Source organism: Trachinotus anak, unplaced genomic scaffold, assembly GCF_046630095.1.
Source record: "Trachinotus anak isolate AG129_WGS33_773 ecotype Australia unplaced genomic scaffold, CSIRO_AGI_Tana_v1 ptg000005l, whole genome shotgun sequence".
Classification (NCBI taxonomy): domain Eukaryota; kingdom Metazoa; phylum Chordata; class Actinopteri; order Carangiformes; family Carangidae; genus Trachinotus; species Trachinotus anak.
In genome coordinates, this window is record NW_027273856.1 from 15366318 (window position 1) to 15387927 (window position 21610).

Here is a 21610-nt window from a genome sequence, read left to right on the forward strand (position 1 = left end):
TTACTAGCAGAGCAACAACCTGTCATCAAACCTGCCACGCATCCATGTCAGCAAAGTGCCAAGTCTCTGCTTCAATGTGAGTTTAGATCAGTATTGAAAGAACTGTAAGGCTTATTTATTAACTTGTGTTTTGACACATAGTGCCCAAAGTGTAGGGGTTCAAAATGTTTGTTGGGCCACCTTTGGTAATTTCAATGTTAAGTTCATACACAGAGAGCTCACATGTGGCTCAGAGAGCTGCACTATAGTTTTGGACAATACAGTAGGGTTTGTGGACACTGTAAAGACTGAGATAAACATTGTCATTTAGACTGAGGTTGAGCTGTCAGTCAATATGAGGAATATAGAGGTCAACATGTAAGTACAGTGGATAATAATGGGACTCAAACAAAGCAAGAATCTATCTGAGAGACAGAGGTAGCTAATTTGCAAAAATCAGCAGCTGGGTACAAAAGAAGGAGGAGACAAGTCTTATTTGCATGGTGAAGAAAAACTCCCTAACAGAAAGTCAAGAACCACCCATCCACAGGATGTAGACGGACATGTTTCTATGTCAAGACTTCATGACCAGAACCTCAGACCTGGTCAACCTCAATACCAGGAAAAAGAAAGAGTTCTGTGGACTGATGAAATAAAAATCAACCTCTATCAGAATGATGGAAAAGGAGCAGCTCACGACCCAAAGCCTCCACCTCATCTGTCAAACATGCCTCTGGTTCGTGTGCGACTGTCAGTGGGACTGAAGCACTGATTAATGACTTCACTGTTGACAGAACCAACAGGATGAACGCAGAGGTCTACAGGAGCAAATACATCACAACTCATTGGACGACATTTCATCATTCCGCAGGACAAGGTCCTAAATATAAAAACAAAACAGCCACAGAGCTTTTGAGGGTGAAGAGGTGGAGTACCTTTGACTGTCACCTGATCTCCCTCTCATTTTCCTGGACATTTTGCAATCACAGACAGACTCCAGTGGAAAAATATGCAGGAAATTCCAACTGTCTCCACCATGTCAAAGTCAACCTGACTGTGAGACAAATGTCCACGTCCAGGTTTATTTAGACAGCCTGGTTAAAAAGGTCATGTGGCAGGATTACATGGTGGTCGCATTTTAGAAAGTTACAGCCCACATATAGAAACATGTGGCACATGATGTCATCCTCCAAGATCTGTTGTCGGGTAAAAATGAGAGCATCTGCAGCTGCAACTTGTGACTGGAGACAGCCCAGGCTCAGCAGGAAAATGATCTAAAGAAATACATTTCTCTTTGGGACATGGACCATGGATCACATCCTCACCTGTATTTTTGAAGTCTCTAAGAATTCTTCCTTGGAATTGGGTTAAAAGTTAAACCAGGACTAAAGACTCCTCTACTGTTCCTCAGAGTAGAACTTGAAGCTATTTATGAAGCTTCCTATATTGACTCTGAGCAAGGAGAAGGGAACCTTTTTGGAGAGACCGCGGTGTTAGTAATTCACAATAAATTTAGACCCAGAAGTAAAAACTACGACAGTAGCAGTTTGTAATCTTACACAAGGGTAAAAATTTGAAATGCTGAATATAGCACTGTAGACTTTATGTATAGGTTAAAGAAATCTAAGTGACTAGTTAATAAGGTTGTATCAGTCAGTTAAAAACTGGTCTCCTATAAAGGCCAGGGGTGTGTTCAACACAAAAAAAATAAAAGCATAATGTACCTTTCTCTTGCTTTATATTTAATATATTCAACAATGTAATCATGCTCTTGTCAACACTTTGTTACTTAAAGTGTCTGACTCATTCTGTTCCACTTTGCTTTGTCATCCTTTCATCTCATCCAGCTGTTTTTGCCTATGGTATGCCTGCAAATGTTTCACAATAAAAGCCCTGTTAAGAAATGGCAGGTTTCTGTCCACTTAAATGCTAGAGGGGTTTTTTTACTTTGAAACTGTTTTTTAATTAACAGCGTAATACAGTAACTTTAACTGGGGAGAGGATCAAAACAAACCTTCATACTAAAATATCAATTATTCATATCAAAAGCCTGCCTCAAATTAAGTCCTGTTACCTCCTGCAGTTGGGGTAAATAAAGCTCAGGTCACTACTTGAGTAAATACTGAAGTACGGTATGTGTATATTGGAGAGCCACTCTTTTAAACAATCATTGTATATGCAAATTAGAGTAAATACTGAAATTTGCTGGGTTAAGCTGCGTAAAATTATTGTATCAGCCCTGATCAACTGTATTATTTTACAGTGTCTATAATGGTGCCACATCTTGTAGGTATTGTGGAGTTTTAACGCCCAACATTAACACTGAAAACCCACTGGCTAGTGCCCATTCAGTTATAAGTGTTGCTCACTGAGGGACCTTGATGAATGCACAGATTTTATAAGAAGCTATTTGATTATTGATTTATTACAACCAAAACTGGTAGTTCTGACAGAAGCATCACTGAAACTGTGTTTTCCCTGCTGCAAAATGTTCAGACAGCATGTGTACTCTCCTCTGCACCCGCAGAAGGTCAAGTCACAAAAATTATTCAGCCTTAGCCAGTCTAAAGTCTTTTAATGAGCTGATCATCATTAAATTTTCCCAAAACTGCCTGAACACCATCTCCTGGCAGCTCCAAATAAGTTCAAACTCCTCTGTAGCTCTCCTAATTATTGGGTGAGATGGTAGATATTTAAGTTTGTAAAACTCTTTGACGTCTGGTCCTAAAAGTTGGAAGAAATAGACATCACTGTGAAAATTTCTGGGCTCCTAATTTCCTACTCAGAAACTGTTGATGAATATAAACCTTGACAGAAGACAGGGACAGAGAAAAACTGTTCTACTAAAAAACAACTGACTGAGCACCTTCAGTTTGCGTTCATGCAGAATGAAGAGAATCTATTAAGAGACTAAAATGCTCTTGATACAGAGTTGAGAATGAGCCTGAAGGCTGTTTCAAAGCTTCTTGCTGACATTGGTGTTTCCAGCAGAGTAAGGTGAAACAGTTCTGTGAGGTCTTATTAGGATGTTCCATCAACATCCATTATGTTAGATGACCAATGAAAATGTGCTTTTTGGCACAGAGACCTACTTCAAACTCTATCTGCTGTTGAGCTCTCTAAATCAATTGTTATTTCTCTACCTTTGTCCTATCTGTCAGCAGCCGTACCTCTGTTCACCTTATCCATGACTTTATATCTTTAAAACAACCTTCAGGTTAACCTTATTTGATGGCTGAACACAGTATGTAGGGAGGCACTCTATGCCATCAAATTCAATGACTTCTACTTTCAAGGTCTTTTTTATGGGTGTTTCAAGGACTCAAAAGTTTTACAAGAAGTCGTACCCTACGGCTTCATCTTGTGAAGAACCCAGAGTGAAATCATTTCTTTTAAAAGTGCTGCTTCAAAGAAAACCTCCAAAGTTCTGAAGCACATTGATGAATTTTGATGCTGTTTCAGAAAATACCTTCTAATATTTTTTTCAAATTGTAACATCCAAGGAAATGAATTTTCTTTATTTTTTACCCTGAATGCACTCCAAGCTTTGAAAAGTTCTTACTTCCTGATTTAGAAATGCTACATAAAGAAGAGTTCACTCAGGATTAGTATTAGTACATTAATTAATATGTTAATTAGCACTGGATCCTAGTGCAGAGTATTCTGTAGGAGATTAAATTCACTGTAGGTCCAGTGTGAACTGGGCTGTTTCCATCTGTCTTTGTGTCCATTTCTGACTCCTTCACACTGACCTACATGTTGGGGAATTATTTTGGGGCTCTGGGGAGTCAGGATGTCTAGAAGGGCAGTAGGATAATGACATCTAAACCTCCACCGTCCTTGCCCAGCGCCACATCTCCATCGACCCCCGACGTCTGACTGCTGGACATTTGATTCCAGCCCACTCCCCTGTCAGGATATCTAAGTGACACACAGTGGGGATGTTCCTGAAACCAGATCACATGTTGGGGTGACACAACCTGCAAACATGTACTTATTATAGTTTTAGATCTGCCCGGCAACAAGTAGGCTGCCTTCGCTGACGGCCTTGAATGGTTAAGGTGATCACCAGCTAGGGTATTCACTAGGGTAGTAGGGGAGAGGAGGGGGCAGAGTAAGCAGGCACCAGATGACGTCTTCTCCATCATGGACATGGGACAAACAGAAACTGGGTCAAAAGCATTAACCAAACCAAAGAAACATCAACAGAACCTCTTCTGGATTCCTAGAAATACAAGACTCTTTGGATTTTGATCTGTTCAGTATCAGTTATGAACAATGGTGACATGGGAACCAAAAGATTTTTGAATTTAAAATAGGCTTTAGCCATAACATACATAAAAACATATCTATAACAAAGTTTTAATCTTTAATTTCCCCTCAAGTAGCTTTTAAGTTTGGAAAACAAATTTTATTCCACACTGTCTGATAGTGTCGTATCTATTATGTATCTGGTTGTTTCAGCCCTTTGTTGAAGTTATGTGATGTTTACACTGAGTCCATGTTTTTATGGTTTCAATATTTGTTATATTGAGATGCACATACATTTTCCATTGGCAGCTGTACAGGCCAAGGCAAAATGTTTGACACATGAGGTGGTATGATTTGGGTCATGAGCTGTTCCTTCTCTTTCCTCCACACTTTCCTCTTTCCATCATTTTGATAATGGTTGAGTTTTGCGTCATCAGTCTGAAAGGACTTTGTTCCAGACCTCTACTGGTTTAGTTTTGTATGTTTTTGTGAACTGCAGCCTGGCCTTTCTGTTTTTGAGGTTTAACAGTGGTTTGTATTTTGTGGTGCATCCTCTGAGATTCTGGTCATGAAGTCTTGACAAAGAAATGTGTTTGCCAACATCCAGGAGAACATTCTTGACTTGCTGTGCAGTCATAAAGAGCCACAAGTGTGCTCCTCAGTCGACCAGATCTTTTGCCATAGTTTTCCTGTGTGCATCTGCTTCTTTTTTTTGGAAGTACCCAAATGTTGATTCAGACTAACTACCTTTGATATCCCTGGTACATCTATGCTTTTGTTGATCCTCATTATTATGGTCTCCTCTGTCCTCCTCTCTCAATCAACTTTAAACCATCTGCTCTTTTAGAAACATTTAATATGTAAATGTCCAAGTACAATCAAAACATCACAAATGAAAGGTGAAAGGAATATATTTCCCCCACACTCCCTTCTATGTTGATGGAAACCTACTCAAACTAAAGGTGGGACTTACATATACTGAGTCTGAAGAAACAAAAATACCTGTCCAAATACTGACAATCAAATACTTCCATCTTTCCTCATAGCTGAATAAGACTTTTCAATGTGAGATAAAGACAGTAAAGAGCTGGGATGTTCCTGTTTAGCTTCTACCTCCACTTCACCCATAAGCATCTTTTAGACACACAAAAACAACACTGCCATGAATTATAGATCTATGTATGACTCATCATCAGCTCACCAGGCTAACAGCAACAAAAGACTAGAAACTCTCTGGCAATAAGGTCACAACAGTTATTACTACATTATTGGATGGATGGATGGATGGATGGATGGATGGTGAGTGTGTGAGAGCCAGACAACAAAGAGGAACATCAATGCAGACAGATCACATTCTTCACTGTGAAAACTTAGAAACAATAAAGAAAAAAAGAGGAAACAACATGATGAACTGAGGAAGAAATGAAGGGGGATTGAAGAACGCATCAGAGGAGGCAACTGTACACAAATCTGCCTCATCTGCTTCTCCGGTGAAATGAGTCTCACATCATTCATAACTGACAGTTAACGCTCAATAAATTGTGAGGAGGCTCAATTTGGTTCCGGTAAATTACAAGAGACAACAGCAAATCACTTCAGATGGAGAGGAGGGAGCGTGATACGGGTATATAATTCATCATCAGAGCTGAACCAGTAATTTTTACATTTTATCTGTCAGAGCTTTCATCATGATGATCTCCACAAATACACAATTATGGTCAGTGGCACGACATGCAGTTAGGAGTGTGGGTTTCTGTGTGATTCCTATGAGCTGCAAAGACTTTTATACACAGAGGAACACAAACCCTGGGATTGGAGCATTTTTCAGTGCTGGCACTTGCAACTATTGTCTTGTTTCTTGTTGTCATCGGTCTCTGCCCAAAAGAAGACACAGTTCATAAAAGCTCATTAATAATTTTACAACAATTATGGAGAATTATGAAAATCACTTCCAGATAGGACTGAATGCTCTACAAATGATCAAACGTTTTAGAGCTCAGGTACAGGAGGTGGCAGCAGATCATTTTAAAGGTCCAATATTTAAGACTTTTGTGGTGTCTTATTTGATGTGTTGATATCCATAAGAAGATATTTTAAGAACAAAAAACATCTTAATGTAGTTTTACATCTCCTCTCTCAGGCTTCTCTCTGGAGCTCTAGTAACAACAGGTCAGTCAGCCAATCAGAAGAGAGGATCTGAGCCTCTCTTTTGATTGATCAAATAAAAATCAAATAAAAATATAGCAGATATCAGGAAAACACTCAGAGAAATCAAATCCTGCTAGATTGGATGGTGGGTCCAGGTGGGCGGGTCTTGGGGCGTGGCTGAGGGCAGTGACTGCTTTGTTGTGACATCACAAAGTTCCAGAAGTCCTGATGGCTGGTTTTAAGGCTCAGTTTCTGAATACAGGCTGTGTGCATTTCTCTGTGGACTGAGGCTTTGATACTTTCACAGTATTAATATAGAACCTAGACCTGCTTTATAATCACAAACACATGGACATCTACATTTATATTATCCAGTACCTTAAGATGTTGCCCTCTAAATGTTATTTAATGCAACATCATAAGAAAAAACATTTTACTGGAGCATGTGATCAGTCTGAGAAAAATAAATCACTTGATGACCTTCTACAGATCCACATGATAACTCAGATTTGCTCACTGGTGTTTGAGATCTTCACTTTTATGGTTAGAGCAAGAAATCAGTGTCTTCCACACAAAGAGATGAAAGGAAACTGATTCATGGGAAAGCTATGATGAGTTAAAGAATTTGGCCAGTGGCTAAAGGATGGAAACACATTAGCAATGACTTGTGGTAACAATGGATGTTTTCTTTGTCTCAGCCAAGAGAAGATTATAGGTCTAGACTGTTTAACTGAAGTGTTTTCTACAAGTCCTTTTGGAAAAGTTGTGGAGGTTTTAGGTTTGGTTAAGTGTTCCTGCAGTGATAATCATCCGGCCATCATTTAATCTTTGGGCCTGAGATCAGAAAACAAGGCAAGCTTTTCAATGACATGCATTCTTCTATATTGTGGGCAAAACAAAGAAGCTTTTCTATCAGCTTATTTCAAATGTATTGGTATTGGCGTATTCTTATGTCGGCCTATAAGTGACAAGAACCTGCAGCACAGAAGAGTCAAAAAAGGTTTGACATAGTTTGGACACTGTGTCTTCATTATATAGTTTGTTCACCAGAGAGCAAGACAAGTCTACTACTACAACTACTACTGTCTACTTTTTTAGTATTTCATTTTAACATTTTGTAGTTTTTCTTATCTTATCTTATCTCATCTCTTATTGGTCACAATAAAAACTTAAATAAATCTAAGAGATCTGTATCAAGACATTTTTTCAGGGTTTGTGTTCATGTTAAAAATAATAATACTATCAGTCAATGTCTTTTGGATTTTTAAAAAAACTCTTTATTGTGGTAATTTTTCCATCATTATATTTCCATCTTTGGCAATGTGAGGAACATGATGTCCTCATTCTTTATGTCTACAAAGCTCTGATTGGTTTGGTCGTTTCTCCTGCCAGGGAACAGCTGTCAACCAGCACAACACCAGACATGTTTGAATTGCTAAAAAAAACCAGAGGTGCAGGAAGCTATTCTGAGGTGTGGAGCCAGGCTCATGCTCAGCCACGACATGCTGCTTCATGTGTTTTGACCTCTGCAGATTCCCTTGTTTCCTGCTAGCAGCTTTTTTAAAAATTTATTCATCAAATTTTTAAAAGCCCATATATCAGTCAATTAGTGTCTTATGATTTTTGTATTTGTGTATTAATGATTTATCATAGAAATCTACACACACCGTACACACTGCTGACATACACAAAGCTGAGGCTCCTATAAAGATCAGGAGACCATGGTCACTCCTCCCTCCAGCCTTCAGACACTGTTACATGACAACAGCTCAACCAATGAAATCACAGAACGGCTCCGTAGCCAATCAGGAAGACTCCGTGGAGGCCTCGCTCCCGGCAAAAATATGTCTGAGGCTCATGGGACAGAATTATTAAACGTTCAAACACATACTGACACACACTCGTGGATTTTTCACTTACATAACTACTTGTATAGGAAAGAAGCAGTGGAAAAGATCCTTCTGTGATTTTCGCTTTAACCGACTCCACTTTTTCTCCCTTAGCCAATTTTCAAACTCTGACTCAGGTTTTTACTTTTACAATTTTTAACAGTGTGGATCTGATTAGATGAAGATTAACACAAAACTAATTCTTATTAATAAGTTGGTGTATAAAATCATACGCCAATGTTCTTTTTAGGATAATCCTGTAAATCTTTTTAGAAAATAAATAAATAAATAAATAAATTTGTGTTTAATTGGATTAGTCACATCCAGATCAAGGATTAGTCCAGTAAAAGCCAAACTGATACAGTGCATCATGTTTTTTTTTACTTTGTTGATACAACTAGGACTTCATTCTTTTTCAGAATTGATGAGTTGAGTGTAATTGTGCAGTTTATAAGGTGATGTCTTTAAATTGCTTAAATTGTGTCCAAAATCCAAACAAAATTCACTTCACGATGATATGAACGACAGAAAAGCAGCAGATCATCATGTTTAAGCTGCAGGAACCAGAGAATGTTTGGTGTTTTTTGTTTGATAAATGACTCAAAAATTGTCTCTAATTTTCCATCAGCTGATTAAGTAACAGTTGTTTCAGCATATTTTACCCAAACACACCTGCATCTCTGTTACACCTGTGTATTCCCGAGTCCTGTCATTCAGAATCAAAGACAAAAGCAGATCCTCACAAGACTTGCCTTTAGAAAACAGATACAACACAATGCTGAAATGTTTACATGCTAAACAAACACACGTCCCCCCCCCCGCCCCCCAACAGTCCTGTCAGGTCGACTACTCACTCCTGAGGATGATTTGAGCGCGGCTGATCCTCTGTTTGTCCTGGGAGAATCGGTTAACTCTTGCTGCAGCAGGCATGTCTGAGAGTACGGGGCCTCAAGGGGTCCACGCTTTAACAGTCACAAAATAGAAAGCTGGTGGACTTCTGAATTATCTTTCCTTTTTTTGATTTTTTAATTTACTTCCTTTCCTTTCTAAGCTTCTCCCTCACAAGTTTTCCTTCCTCTTCCCTCTATCAGTCTCTGTCTGCTGCTGTCCAGCTGTGATGCAGTGTGTAGTCTGCCACTTTGCCAGCCTACATTTGGCAGGCGGTGACGATCTGGAGAACGTAAACACATGCCAGACTGATGTGGTGCACGGTCGGAGGAACGATCACACCCCTGAATGTTTACACCGTGTTTTCACCCTCGTGACCTGAAAAAACAAACTCGTTCTGGTCGGAGAACGCAGACTGTTTCTATGGGACGGGGATGGATGAGGGGGTCCACCTGTCTGCACCTCCAACTCTCTCAGGTTTCAGCCCCCCTCTTCTCCACAGAGGTTTCACATGGGCTCACTGTTGGCAGGGAGCACAAAGACTGAAAATAAATGATAATCCCCAGTTAGCAACTTTTCACATGTCTCTGTGGAGACAGGAGCTGCTGCCAAATCTGAGTCTGTCCAGACCAATAGACCAGAGAATGAGATTCTGCTCCTCTGGCAAAAGACCACAAAGAATTCATTCTATAATTAATTATCAGCTCTATTAACTTCTGTTGGTGGAAAATAAACAAGCAGATTTGCTCAAGTACTATGTTTAATTTCAGTGCTTTGCTGCTTAAATTAGCCTGAGTATTTCAACTTCACGCTTCTTTTTTTTTTTTTTTCTCCTCCACCACATTTTAAAAAGGGGAATATTGTACTTTTAACAGTTAGTTACAGTTACTTTTTTTGTGTTTAGGGGTGCTGCACTTCATCAGTCCCCATGGACAAACATGGCAGACATGTTGCTGGTCACATTCTTCCTGTCGCCCTCTCAACACAAAGTGTTTTCATAAAGCAGCTGACACTTACACACATCCGGAACAATGACAAAGGGTTAGACCAGGACAGCAGTGTTTTTTCTCAGCCTTTATTCAACAAGTCTATGTTTAAAAACTAATAGAGAGGGGTTGAACTAACAGGTAGACACAAACCTACTCATCAAACCACTTCTACCTTCTCCACCTCTGCCCCCCCCCCCTCTCCCTGCCATGACCTGAGAGCAGATTACTGGCCAGACCACAACACCGACAGACGCCCGGCCAGTGGTGACCCATCCCTCCCTCTCCTAATCCTTCCATCCGGCTCTGCTTTGGCCTTTTTAGGAGAAAAGAGGAATGTAGATAAACAAAGTGTGTGTGCCTGAATCTCCACTTGTCCACGTGTGAGCTCACAGTTTTGAAACGACGTCACTTCGCCTTGAGTCAGACGACAAGCTCGACTTCTGACTCAGCACATAGCAACGAAGAGAGGATGCAGCTGGTTTCAGTGATGAAACTGGTGCACAGTGGTGGTCCTAGAGTCTTGGGGGCCTCACTTACAGACCATTAGTAGATGCCACATTTTACGGATGTCCTCTAAATGCCTCACATGAAGACTATTGGTAGATGCTACAGTTTACAGATGTACTTGAATGCCTCACATGCAGGCAACGGGGACAGCACACATCATCAGGGGCCTCACTCAGGGGGAATTTGGGGCACTAACAGAATACTTGTCATTGCAAAATGTGCCACTGTGAGGGGCCATCAGGGGCCATTTTTACGCCTCTGCTGGTGTGTGTGGTGTGTGGTGTGCCAACAGGCTATGTGCACACACATACAGTTAACGAAGCCTGGAGTGTTTTGTCCATGACTTTAAGAGACACATACGTTTGTCCCCAAGTCGTCCAAGCAGGACGTCCTGCCGGTGGAAAATAACTCTGGGAAACATTTGGCTCATTTTCTGTGTCAAACAAACACCTACACTAAAACCTTTGATTCGCTGAAATAATCAATCTATCTGGGTCACACTAATCTTCAAAGACAGATTTCAAAGCAGTTTCACATCAGAAGAGACACTTAGGAGAGTAAGGAATCAGATTTATCTACAAGTTGTTGTGGGGCCACGTCTTCATTAGATATAACACAGTGGAGTGAGATCTCAGAGGGAAACAGGTGATGATTCACTGGTAAATGGTGAATAAACTGCATTTTGTGGCAGTTTTTTATCGACCACTCACAGCGCTTTACAATGTCTCATACACACACACATTCAGACACACAATCACACACTGATGGCAGAGGATCAGGAGCAGTTCAAGGACACTTTGACGTGCTCTCTGGAGGAGCCGGGGATCGAACCAGGAACCTTCAGAGAAAGCAGCTCACTGTGGGACTGAGCACACACTGACAACAACATCAGTCACGTCAGAAAGTGACCTAAACCAACATATGTTCACTTTCAAGTGACAAAGGCTGGAAGTAAAGGAAGAAGTCAGGTGATGTTATGACCGCGATCGCTCCTTCACCTTAACTAAGTGTCACTTATTGTTAAAATGATGGTGAAGGTTCCCAAACCGTCACAAAGTAGAAACTTAAACAAGAACTAAGCTGCTTTCTAACAGTTTTGGATGGTACAGTCAGATGATGCTGCTCTGCTGATGGGGGAGTCGGGGACTTCTAGGCCTCCAGGGACGGCCAAACTATCAGCATTTTAAATGTTATATTTACTCTCTTTCATTTAATAAAATTTCTCTTCTAATTCTAATTTTAGCCTCATTTTTTATCAAGTTTGCTTCAGAAATTAAAGGGTTACTCAATTAGATTGTTCTTTTTTTCTTTGTTAGTTGTTGTTTGTTGTTTCTAGGCAGAGAAAATGTTTGCTGGCTCACTCATTAGTTAGGACTTCATAACCAGGACAGAAAGCCTGAAGCCCCCACAGCTGTGTGCGTTTGTTTGGAAAGTGGCAGGTGAATTAACCAATCACATTTTGATTTACAATGGGCGGGACCAAAAATCACCACCGTAGGGCAGTCACAAAGGCCCAGGTCTCGGTTCACCACTGGTGTCACATCAGGAGACACTTGAAGGTTTTTTTTTTAATATAACTGACTATTTCCACCCTCCTCTCCCTAACAGCAGCCTTCTTCTCTTTTCAAGTCTAATAAAGGTTTAACGTGCTCTCAGGGCTGGGACAAGAGAAGAGAATCACCAGGAGCAAAGAACAGAACCAGAATCAGACCTGCAAAGTCAAAACTACTATAAATGTAAAACAAGCTGCATAAATGATCCTCACTTGAAAACCTAGCTTAAAGACCGGCTGCTGTCACTGCTCTCACCCAGGAGTTAGGCTTCTTTCATTTCCTGGCTTGGTCCGAATGAGGTGTGATTTATGTCTCGATTGATTACTGAGCTGTGATCCACTGCCTGGATCGGGGCACTGATTTAGATCAAAGCTTGGATCGCCAGTTTGAAGCTGTTAATGCACTGTAAATCAACACTTTATGTTCATGTGACGGTGTGAGGATCACAAAACGAGTCAAACAGATGACAGCCTCTGTGTCAACTCATACACAGGGATAAAGGCACTGAGCCAAACGCGCCACATCGCAGCTACAATGATCATTAAAAGCTTCCTCTCCATCCTTCACGCAGCACATACGACAACACGGAGGTCTAAAACAAGAGGTCTGAGGCTGGCTCACGTGGCGGGGTTTTAACACCCGCTGAGTGAGCAATGGAGGGGAGGATTGTCAAGTCCACAGATGACTTCGACAGGAGCAGGCGCCACCGAGCGCAGCTGTCAGGACACAAATATATTAGCTGAACAGTGGGGTGAAAGGGGAAACCCCGTCGCCTTCCTCTGGCTTCTGTGTGGAAGGAGGGAGGGAGGGAGGGAAGGAGCTAGGCGAGGAGGGTAGTGTGTGAGGAGAATGAGAAAGCTGGGAGAGATCAAGTGAGGTAAAATATGGAAATGTTGGAGAGGAGAGATGAGGGAACAAAGACGGAGAAAATTAGGAGAGACAATTAGGGGAGCAGAGGAATGTGAGAGTGTGAAGCTGAAGTCTCGGGTTGTGCCGTTCATTGGTAAGACTTCTTCCTAGACTATAGTCCCTCTCACTCCACAGTATGTGACAGGGTATTTGCTGCCTCACTGATGGATAGATTCAGGTCAGACTCAAAAGGATTTGACATTTCCATTTGATTGCCGATTTACTGTATCATTTTTTAAAAGAACTGAACCAGAAATACACCAAAAAACTGCGATGGTGAACATGTGCCTTCTCTAAGGAGGAGGAATCTGGGTGCTGTTTACCTTCACCCCAGGGTCAGTGTCATCCATGTAAACTAGTTATATTCAGCAAAGCTCTACGGATTCATGGATGTATGCAGTGGTGTTCAGTGGTTTAAAATGCAGATGAGAGCAGTGAGACTGAACCAGAAACAGAACAGCTGAAGGCTGAAAAACCAAAACAATGTGCTGATCAGGGATAAAATGCTCCGTAAAGCTGAGGGGACCTGCAGAGTCAGGTGAGACTGCTCTGTGGTTTTTTCACTTTGTCATCCCGATTAACTTATACATTTAACCCACATTCATATAAAAAAGACCAAAATGTAATATTCCTATACAGCCCAATTATCCAATATTCAATATTATCATGGAGGGGGATTATTGTATTTTTATTTTCAGGTGTTTTTTTTCAAATATTTTATAATTATATTATTGTATTTTATGTTTCAGCTATAAGTGATGCTGCCAGTTTTATTTGTCACACCTGAGGTACAATATACAGTAAAGAACGCAGGGAAATGAGGTAGACTGTGCAAAACTGCAAAAACCAAAAAATAAATAAATAAATAAAATAAAGAATAAAAAATAATAATATTGTGAAAAAAAGCATATGGTGGGAAATATGGTGATGTTCTTTAATTTCAAATATCGACCCAGGTCTTATTGGTGCAGCTTTAATCTTTGTACTGCTGTTACAGAAACACAATAAAGTTAATTTATTTTGCTCAGCTGTGGAACATCCTCAGTCGTAAGTGCAATGACCTTTACAGAACAAGGTTTACTGGTTCGGTTTGGCATAGAAATGAATGAGATAAATTGAGAGACACAAATTTTTGTATCATTGCGTGACAGCCGTTACATAAACAATCCTTCACTGAGATACATTTTGTTTCATATTGTCAAAGGTCAGAGAACAAACCCTTTCACAAGTTCCCTTTACTTTCTCTCTTTCTGTCTCTCTGATTTGCCTCAAGTCTTTTCTAGCTCTCATCCTCACCCAAACACACACACACAAACCTCTTAGCACCATTAGGATAATGAAGTGCATCACTCTAAGGTTAATTAGTGGATGGGATTAGAGTGTGGTGAGAGCCTTGTCTTATGGAGAGAGGAGGGGACGGTACAATAGAGAGGAGGATAAGGGGTTATGGAGGGTCACGTGGAGCAGCATCTGGAATCAGGCAAATACAAACAGGCTGCAATTAAAACCTCTGCTGCATCTTTGTTGGATTAAAATCCAGAAAGGATAATAAAAAATAAAAAAAAGCGTGGGGGGGGCTACAAGTCCAGCTTCAAAACATGTTGGGTGAAGATTAGTGTTCACTTTGGGAGCACAAAAACTTGCACAAACACACAATCACCTCATCTCCTCTCTCCCTCCTCTCATCCCTTCCAGCAGGCGGGCAAATGTAGATACACACAGCCAGAGGACGGAGCTACGTAATGAGCACATGTTTCACAAAACCAAGGTCATGATGTGCTGACGGTACAGCCTGCAACATATTTTGTGGCAGAACTAGACTGGGCTGCATGAACGTGCACGTGTGTGTGTGTGTGTTTGTGTGACATGAATACTGACTCATTCCTAACAGCCTCTTACCACAAAGGTTGTTCCCTTTATGCTTAGACCTTTGCTCAATTACAGGTTTTTGTAAATGATCTATAATTGCTAGATGTAAGTACCGATCATGCTCCCTGATGCTAAAAATACATCATCCCATTAAGCGATGCTGTTACCAGGAGCCGTCTGTCATTAGCTGCCTGCTGCGCTTTCAGACTGTCAGCTCCAAATGGAAGTTTTGATTAAGAGAAGTCAAGGCCGTTGAATTGAAGGAGTAACCACAGCCCTCTCTCTGGGTGGTGAATTAACTCTAATCATTGTTTCTGCTGAAGCCCATTAGTAACTCTTGTTCTCTTCGAAACATTTTTATTGTTGACAGATGTTTTTCCATCCTGTGTGCTACAGCTTCCTGTCTCTCAATGTTTCTTACCCATAGGTCAATCTGTTCCTCCTGCACACAGAGTAACAATGAGACCAGACAGTTATCTGCACGATTACAGGTCCAAAGTGCAGCAACAGCTTCATTTTTAATACTATTAAATACATGTAAATCCCTCCCCAGCCTTATTCTTTGGTGTAAAAGCCACGACCTTGTGCTGCTCTGTTCCAGCTCAGCTGTTTTGGAGGGCCAGGTCAGGATAGCTGGATACTCTTGGTATTTTGCCAGTCAGATAATTAAAATAGGTTACTATAGGCTCATACAAATAGGCTAATACAAAATGATGAGACACTTTCATCTGAATTTGGCTTAATTTGCTTAAAACGTGCTGGCAGTGGGATCTGCAGTGGATGCTGAGGTCTGCATATACAGCTGATGCAATAAAAAAGAAATGAGTGCATTTCATTGTCGTGAGTCTGTTACTGTGAAAGTAAAGGAGGGAAAACTGGCTTTTTTTATTGTTAAAACATTTGATTTAAAGTCCATGAAAGTTCAGATTTTCTTAAGATAAAAACTGTTGCACAAAACACCCTGAAGTGTTTCCTTAAAATGTTCACTTAAGTATTTAAGGTTTTCTCTTCATCTTGGTATTATACGCACAGAAGACCTTTAATTCCTTTTCTTCTGTTTTTCTGCCATTTCTTTCTACAGGCCAACTTTGTGAGACGATAACATGTGAGATAATAACTGGTATCAAAAGAGCTAATGCAAGAAAACAAATGGTCTCCACGGAAACTGTAGAATTTTACTGCTGTAAAATCTCTTTCATTGCTGTAAATGCCTTTAATGTTTTTCCTTAACAAAGAAAACCTTTTAAGAGATTCTGTACAACAACCCTAAGTAACTCCCTCAGTACTTGACAAGAGCTTCTACCACTGTAGAGACAAGAGTTACAATTGGCGTTGCCTTCCACCAGTGGAGACATCTGTTGGTGAGTAAAAGAATGACGTTTGATGCTGAACTCACAGCGTTTCCTTTAGACTGGTTAGTAAACAGCTGCAAATGCTAACATTAGCTATGTAGCAATAGTAAAACTTACAAACTGCTCTTTTAATGCTTAGAAACAAAAGACAGATAAAGTGATTTTCTAATATACATGTTTAGTTTCCACATACATGTGTACATGTGTATGACGTGTCAGATATCATAAGTGATCTCAGAACAGTGGAAGCTAAGTCAAGAGCAACTTCACAGGCACACATGTCTGTAGCTAGCCATCGCTAGTTACCCATCAAAGATCTCAGGATTATCCACAATGCATGCTACTGTATGTAGCAATAGCAAAAACTTAAATATGGCCCCGTTAAACCTGATAATAAAAATTGGCTAAGACCCGTGATTGACATTTCAGCCCTCTCAAGGAAACAAAATTATTCACCGAAACTTTACATAAGGAGGGAAAGAATTACTATATCTATATATTACTATAATATGGACAAATCTGGTGGTTCAACATTGCTTGGTTGACGGTTCAATTTCCACAATTTCTAATGCATGTCCACTGGTGATAAAGCACTGAGACTTACCTTGTTATTTGTTTTATTTGTACGGGACCATGTACAATATTCAACGTAAATGTTAGCTTAAAGCTAATGTTTATCTGCAGTCTGTTAGCAGGTCACAATTACAACATAAGAACAGTTGAAGAAGAGCATGAAACAAACAAGACAAACAGGGCATATTACCAGGTTACACACAGTAGAGAATCACATGCACACAAATCTATGTTGCCTTCAAGTGCTATTGAAAAGCTCATACAATATGATGCAGTCTTACCCGAGTCCTGGGAGTTGAGCACCTCCAGGGCGTGCATCATGGCACTGGCGAACACGTTGGCATCCTCCTTGCTGCCAAAGTTGAGGCCATACACCTGTCTGGAGTCACGCCACTGGTGAAAGGTCTGCGTGGCCTGGTTGTACTTCAGACCCTTGGGAATTGCACAGTTTATCACCACCTGGTGACGACCCCGACAAGGAGAGAGAGAGGAAATGACCTTTAGATCGGCTGGTAACCGGTAAGTAAAGCATTTTTAATACAACTTCAGGAGTCACCGTGACACTGTGCTGCCCAGTCCTGTGTTTCTGAAGAGCCTGGGCCTCAAACTGACATCACACACCGTTGTGGAAAATGTCTGGGAAAGTGTATTTGACACCATGCTGCGAGGCCGACCTGAGATTTATGCCTTAGTAGCACAAGTAGAGAAATCACAACAAGAAGCAACGGTGTCCTCAGCCATGACACCTCCTCTGTCCACCTGCTGCCAGGCGCAGGAGCTGAGCTCGAAGATGATCCTCAATCTAACACAAACACTGGAGCCCATCATGTGGTAAAAGATCATTGTTACCAGGTCGTAAAGTGACTTTATGATCTTGACGATCCTCTCAGTTTGTGTTTAAGGTGCTTTCACTGCTCACATCAGGGCTTTTTACTGTCCCGGGCACAAAGCCAATCAGAGACGCCTCGAGCTGCTCCGCTGTGACTGAACTTTACTGTCCTCCGAGAGGCTGTTTGTGGTACAGCACAGGACAGTAAACATTAAAAGCCAATCAAATAAACAGAAACAACAGTGATTTAACTTATCTGAGGCAGCAGACATCAAGAAGTGTTTACCTACTTAATCATCTATGGCAGCCATCATGACTGTGATTTCTTGAGATAGAGCGGATCTCACAAAGCAGATCCACATTTCTGCATCTGACATACTAAAACCTTCCTACCTACACCGTGTTCATCTGAGCTTCTCTCTTCTCTCTGCCATTTCCTCCACCTCCCAGGATTCTGCGGTGCCTGAGTGAATGAGTTTCTGTTCATATGTAAGATTTTTGTGCGTGTGGTGTGCTTTCAAATTAAAGTACTTACATATAGCACTTCTTGTATAAATAACATCTGTGTTTGTACAGTTTGTAAACAGAAGACAACTTTCAGGGTGAAGGAGAGTGACGAGCAAAATCCACAAGAAAAATACTTCAGGTCAGGACTTAAAGCTTAAACAGGATACAGAGATTTGTAACTTGGGCCTTGAGTTGAAGTGACAGGCTTTGGTTCCATGCAACCTTATGCACAACTAGTCATGTGATCAGGAGTTCAACTAAATCTGTGGTGAGACTCGAGATTCAGGTTGTAGATCTGATTCTACCTGAAAAGACTGTGATATGATCTTTTGACCAGATCACCCCGAGTCAGCTTGTGCCTGTTTTTCCCCTCACAGAGGCAGAGTGTGAGGAAACACTGTCTGTGTACTTTAACAAGCAGATGGCAACAAAACACACATTCATTTTTTAGAGAATATTTGCAGCTGAAAAAAATTACCACTTGCAAAAGATACAATAAACAAAGACTCCTCCTAAAAGCATTTTATAAACTCACTGACCCCAAATAAGTCAGCCTGTCACACCTCCTGACAACTTTAGATCCTTGAAACTTTGAATATTAGATTTCATATCAGTTATTTAAAGACCTTTGTCAACTTTGAGAGCACTGAGCCCACACTGTCATATCCGATGCACGTTTGTTAGAGGCTGCTGAGAAGCTAGTAGCATGTGCTGCAGACATCACATGCTCTTACCACAGGATTCCCTGGCTATGTCGTCATATGTTCACATATTTGTATACACCATATTTGGTAACAGTCTCAGATAATAGTCTCTATAAATCTAAAGCCCACTTTGTGGTTTCTGTGCAGCATGTTCCTGCCAAACCTGTCACACTCAACATGGTCCATGTTCGTCTGCTACATGGGTGGTCACTGGAATGAGGCCATGAACTCTTTGCTATGTGATATAACAAGAATAAGATGTTAAGGATGTTGAGGCTGTAAATTTTTGCGTTAAAAAAAGACCTGCCAAGCATTTTGATGGCGACAGCAGTTTCAAGTTGTGTTGTATTTAGATTTGTGGTGGTGGGTTAAACCTTTTGTTTTGATAATTGACTGTGACTTAACCATCAGCTCAAGTCAACTACAGAACAAAGGTCAGTAACTATACAGTTGTTAAAGGTCCCATACAGTCTAAAGGTAGATGTCCATGTGTTTTTTGATTATCAAGCAGGTCTAGGTTCTATATTAATACTGTGAAAGTGTGAAGAGAGGCTCTTCTGATTGGCTGACTGACCTGTTGTTACTAGAGCTCCAGAGAGAAGCCTGAGAGAGGAGATGTAAAACTACACTGAGATGGTTTTTGTTCTTAAAACCACAAATATATCTTCTGATGGAGATTAACACTTCAAAAGAAACACATGGGACCTTTAAAGCTGACCGACTACTGAAGTATCTGATATCTCTGATATAATTGTAATTCTGAATGTGCGACTCCACTGTTTTGAATTACAAGTCACAAATGTATTTTATTTTACACACAGGTTGTTCATCCTTGACTTGCCTCTTCCACTGTAAATAAAAAGCCCTAAATCTGACTGTGTGAACAGGTCTTTGTTTCCTCCACTGACCTGATGGTCCTGGATCTTGCGTCCCACCACGCGGAAGGCGTTGTTGCCTGTGTGGTGGTAGATGTGGACTCTGCTGAAGCCTGTGGACCCACCGGCTGGGACCCACTTCTTATTGGCATCATCGTACACCATGACAGCGGCTCGCGCCTGGCAGATGCTCTGTTCACTGTGTGGACAAAAGACACAGAGAGGAGATTATGACACGTTTGTTAACGACCTGATCTGATGATGTAACATTCATTTCAGCTGAGATGACCATTCACAAAAAACACAGCTTGCTTACTCAGCTTGGGCGATATCCAAAATCTAACATCCTGATACAGTCCAGCGCAAATATCGTGTTATACAGTATGCTATAATGTACGTTTTTTCATTAGGGTTTTTCAATATAAAAATATCGCATATGGCCAGGAGTATCATACTAAATATCAGCCAAAAACTACAGTGCCCTTTGGTTTACTGCTGCTAACAGTCTTTGGTTTCCTTGTATGTTCATTCTTCTTTGTGCGTTTTTAACCGTTCAGACTGAACATGTTGTAATAGTTAGAAAGATGTTCTGACCTGTGGTTTTAGATATGATGCTAATGCAACAGTGCAACAGTGAGAGCACAGCCTGCTTTGCCAGATCTCTATCTATGATTAAAAAGACACAATAGCATCTTTTCAGGTCAGTTTGACCCTGGTGCACAGAGAATTAACACAACTACTGTGTGTGTCCCCCTACTGCCGCACAGGCCACCATTAGACCAACAGAATCTTTTTTAATTTTATTTTTAATGCTGCTATTATCAACACTTTCCCTTTCATATTTCATATTTTTCCTTCAAATGCATTTCTCTTCTATTTGCACTAAGCTCAGCTTCATATTATAATCAGTGTTTGATATAGTTAAACACAGCATTGACCTCTGTTATCAAAACCCAGCACTGTGGCGTCAGCTAAAATGAGCTAATGACAAACATATTGCCTTTTGTATTTAGGGAGCAAATGTCATCAGTGCTGCGATTTATCGGTTTGAACAAGTTCCCAGAAACTTACAGTGCAGCACAGATAAACCTCCACATGCTGCATGAAACTAATAATCCTGATTACACTTCTCTGAAAACAGCAGAGGAGGGAAAGATGAAGGAAAGTGAAGAAGAGACAGACACAGAGGGAAGAGGCACATCAGCATCTCTTCAATTATCTCCTACAGCCTTCAGACGCTGTTGGGAGCTAACAAGCACAAGACCTGTGTTCAATTGAGATTTCATGCAAAACATTTGAGCCCATTAGCAATAAAGAGATCGACCTCAGGGGTGAATTTTAGTTTAGTGACATGTCTTTTTAATAACTGGACACCAGTTCAGTTTTGTGCCTCGTGTTTCTTCTCTGTCTTAACTCCCTTTCTCCTTTTATATTTGTCAAAGCACTTTGAGCTGCATCCTGTGTATGAAAAGTGCTATACAATAAAGTTTATTATTATTATCACATGACACACATTGGCCCAAAAAGCATTTTCCCTGTGCATACTGAGCGTTACAATCCCTGCAAAATTACCCCTTTTACTTGATCCGTTCAATCCAATAATATCTGGACAGTCTAACAGAGCAGTGTGTCTTATTTTATCCCAATCACGTGTGGCTGTGTGTGTTAATACATGCAAACACTGGGCTGCTGTGCAAGAGGCAGTGGCAGACTGCAGGGAGGGAAACAGTCAATTATTCATTGCATGACTTCTTCTAAAACTACCAGTGCCAGAGAATGACGGGAGGG

The 21610-nt window shown here is 40.7% G+C and overlaps 1 protein-coding gene across 7 annotated transcripts in view; it reads right to left on the minus strand.

Annotated features, from left to right (window-relative positions):
• enah (ENAH actin regulator) overlaps positions 1-21610 on the minus strand; it is a 130349-nt gene that overhangs the window by 44605 nt on the left and 64134 nt on the right. For 6 of the 7 annotated variants that reach the window (XM_071478516.1, XM_071478511.1, XM_071478515.1 and 3 more), the window contains exons 2-3: positions 19856-20021; positions 17189-17366 (exon numbers count right to left, since the gene is read on the minus strand). In XM_071478516.1, coding sequence (XP_071334617.1) covers positions 17189-17366; positions 19856-20021 — 344 coding nt within the window. Of the gene's footprint in view, positions 1-9121; positions 9342-17188; positions 17367-19855; positions 20022-21610 lie in introns of those variants that run through there. The other variant, XM_071478517.1, reaches the window with a different exon arrangement.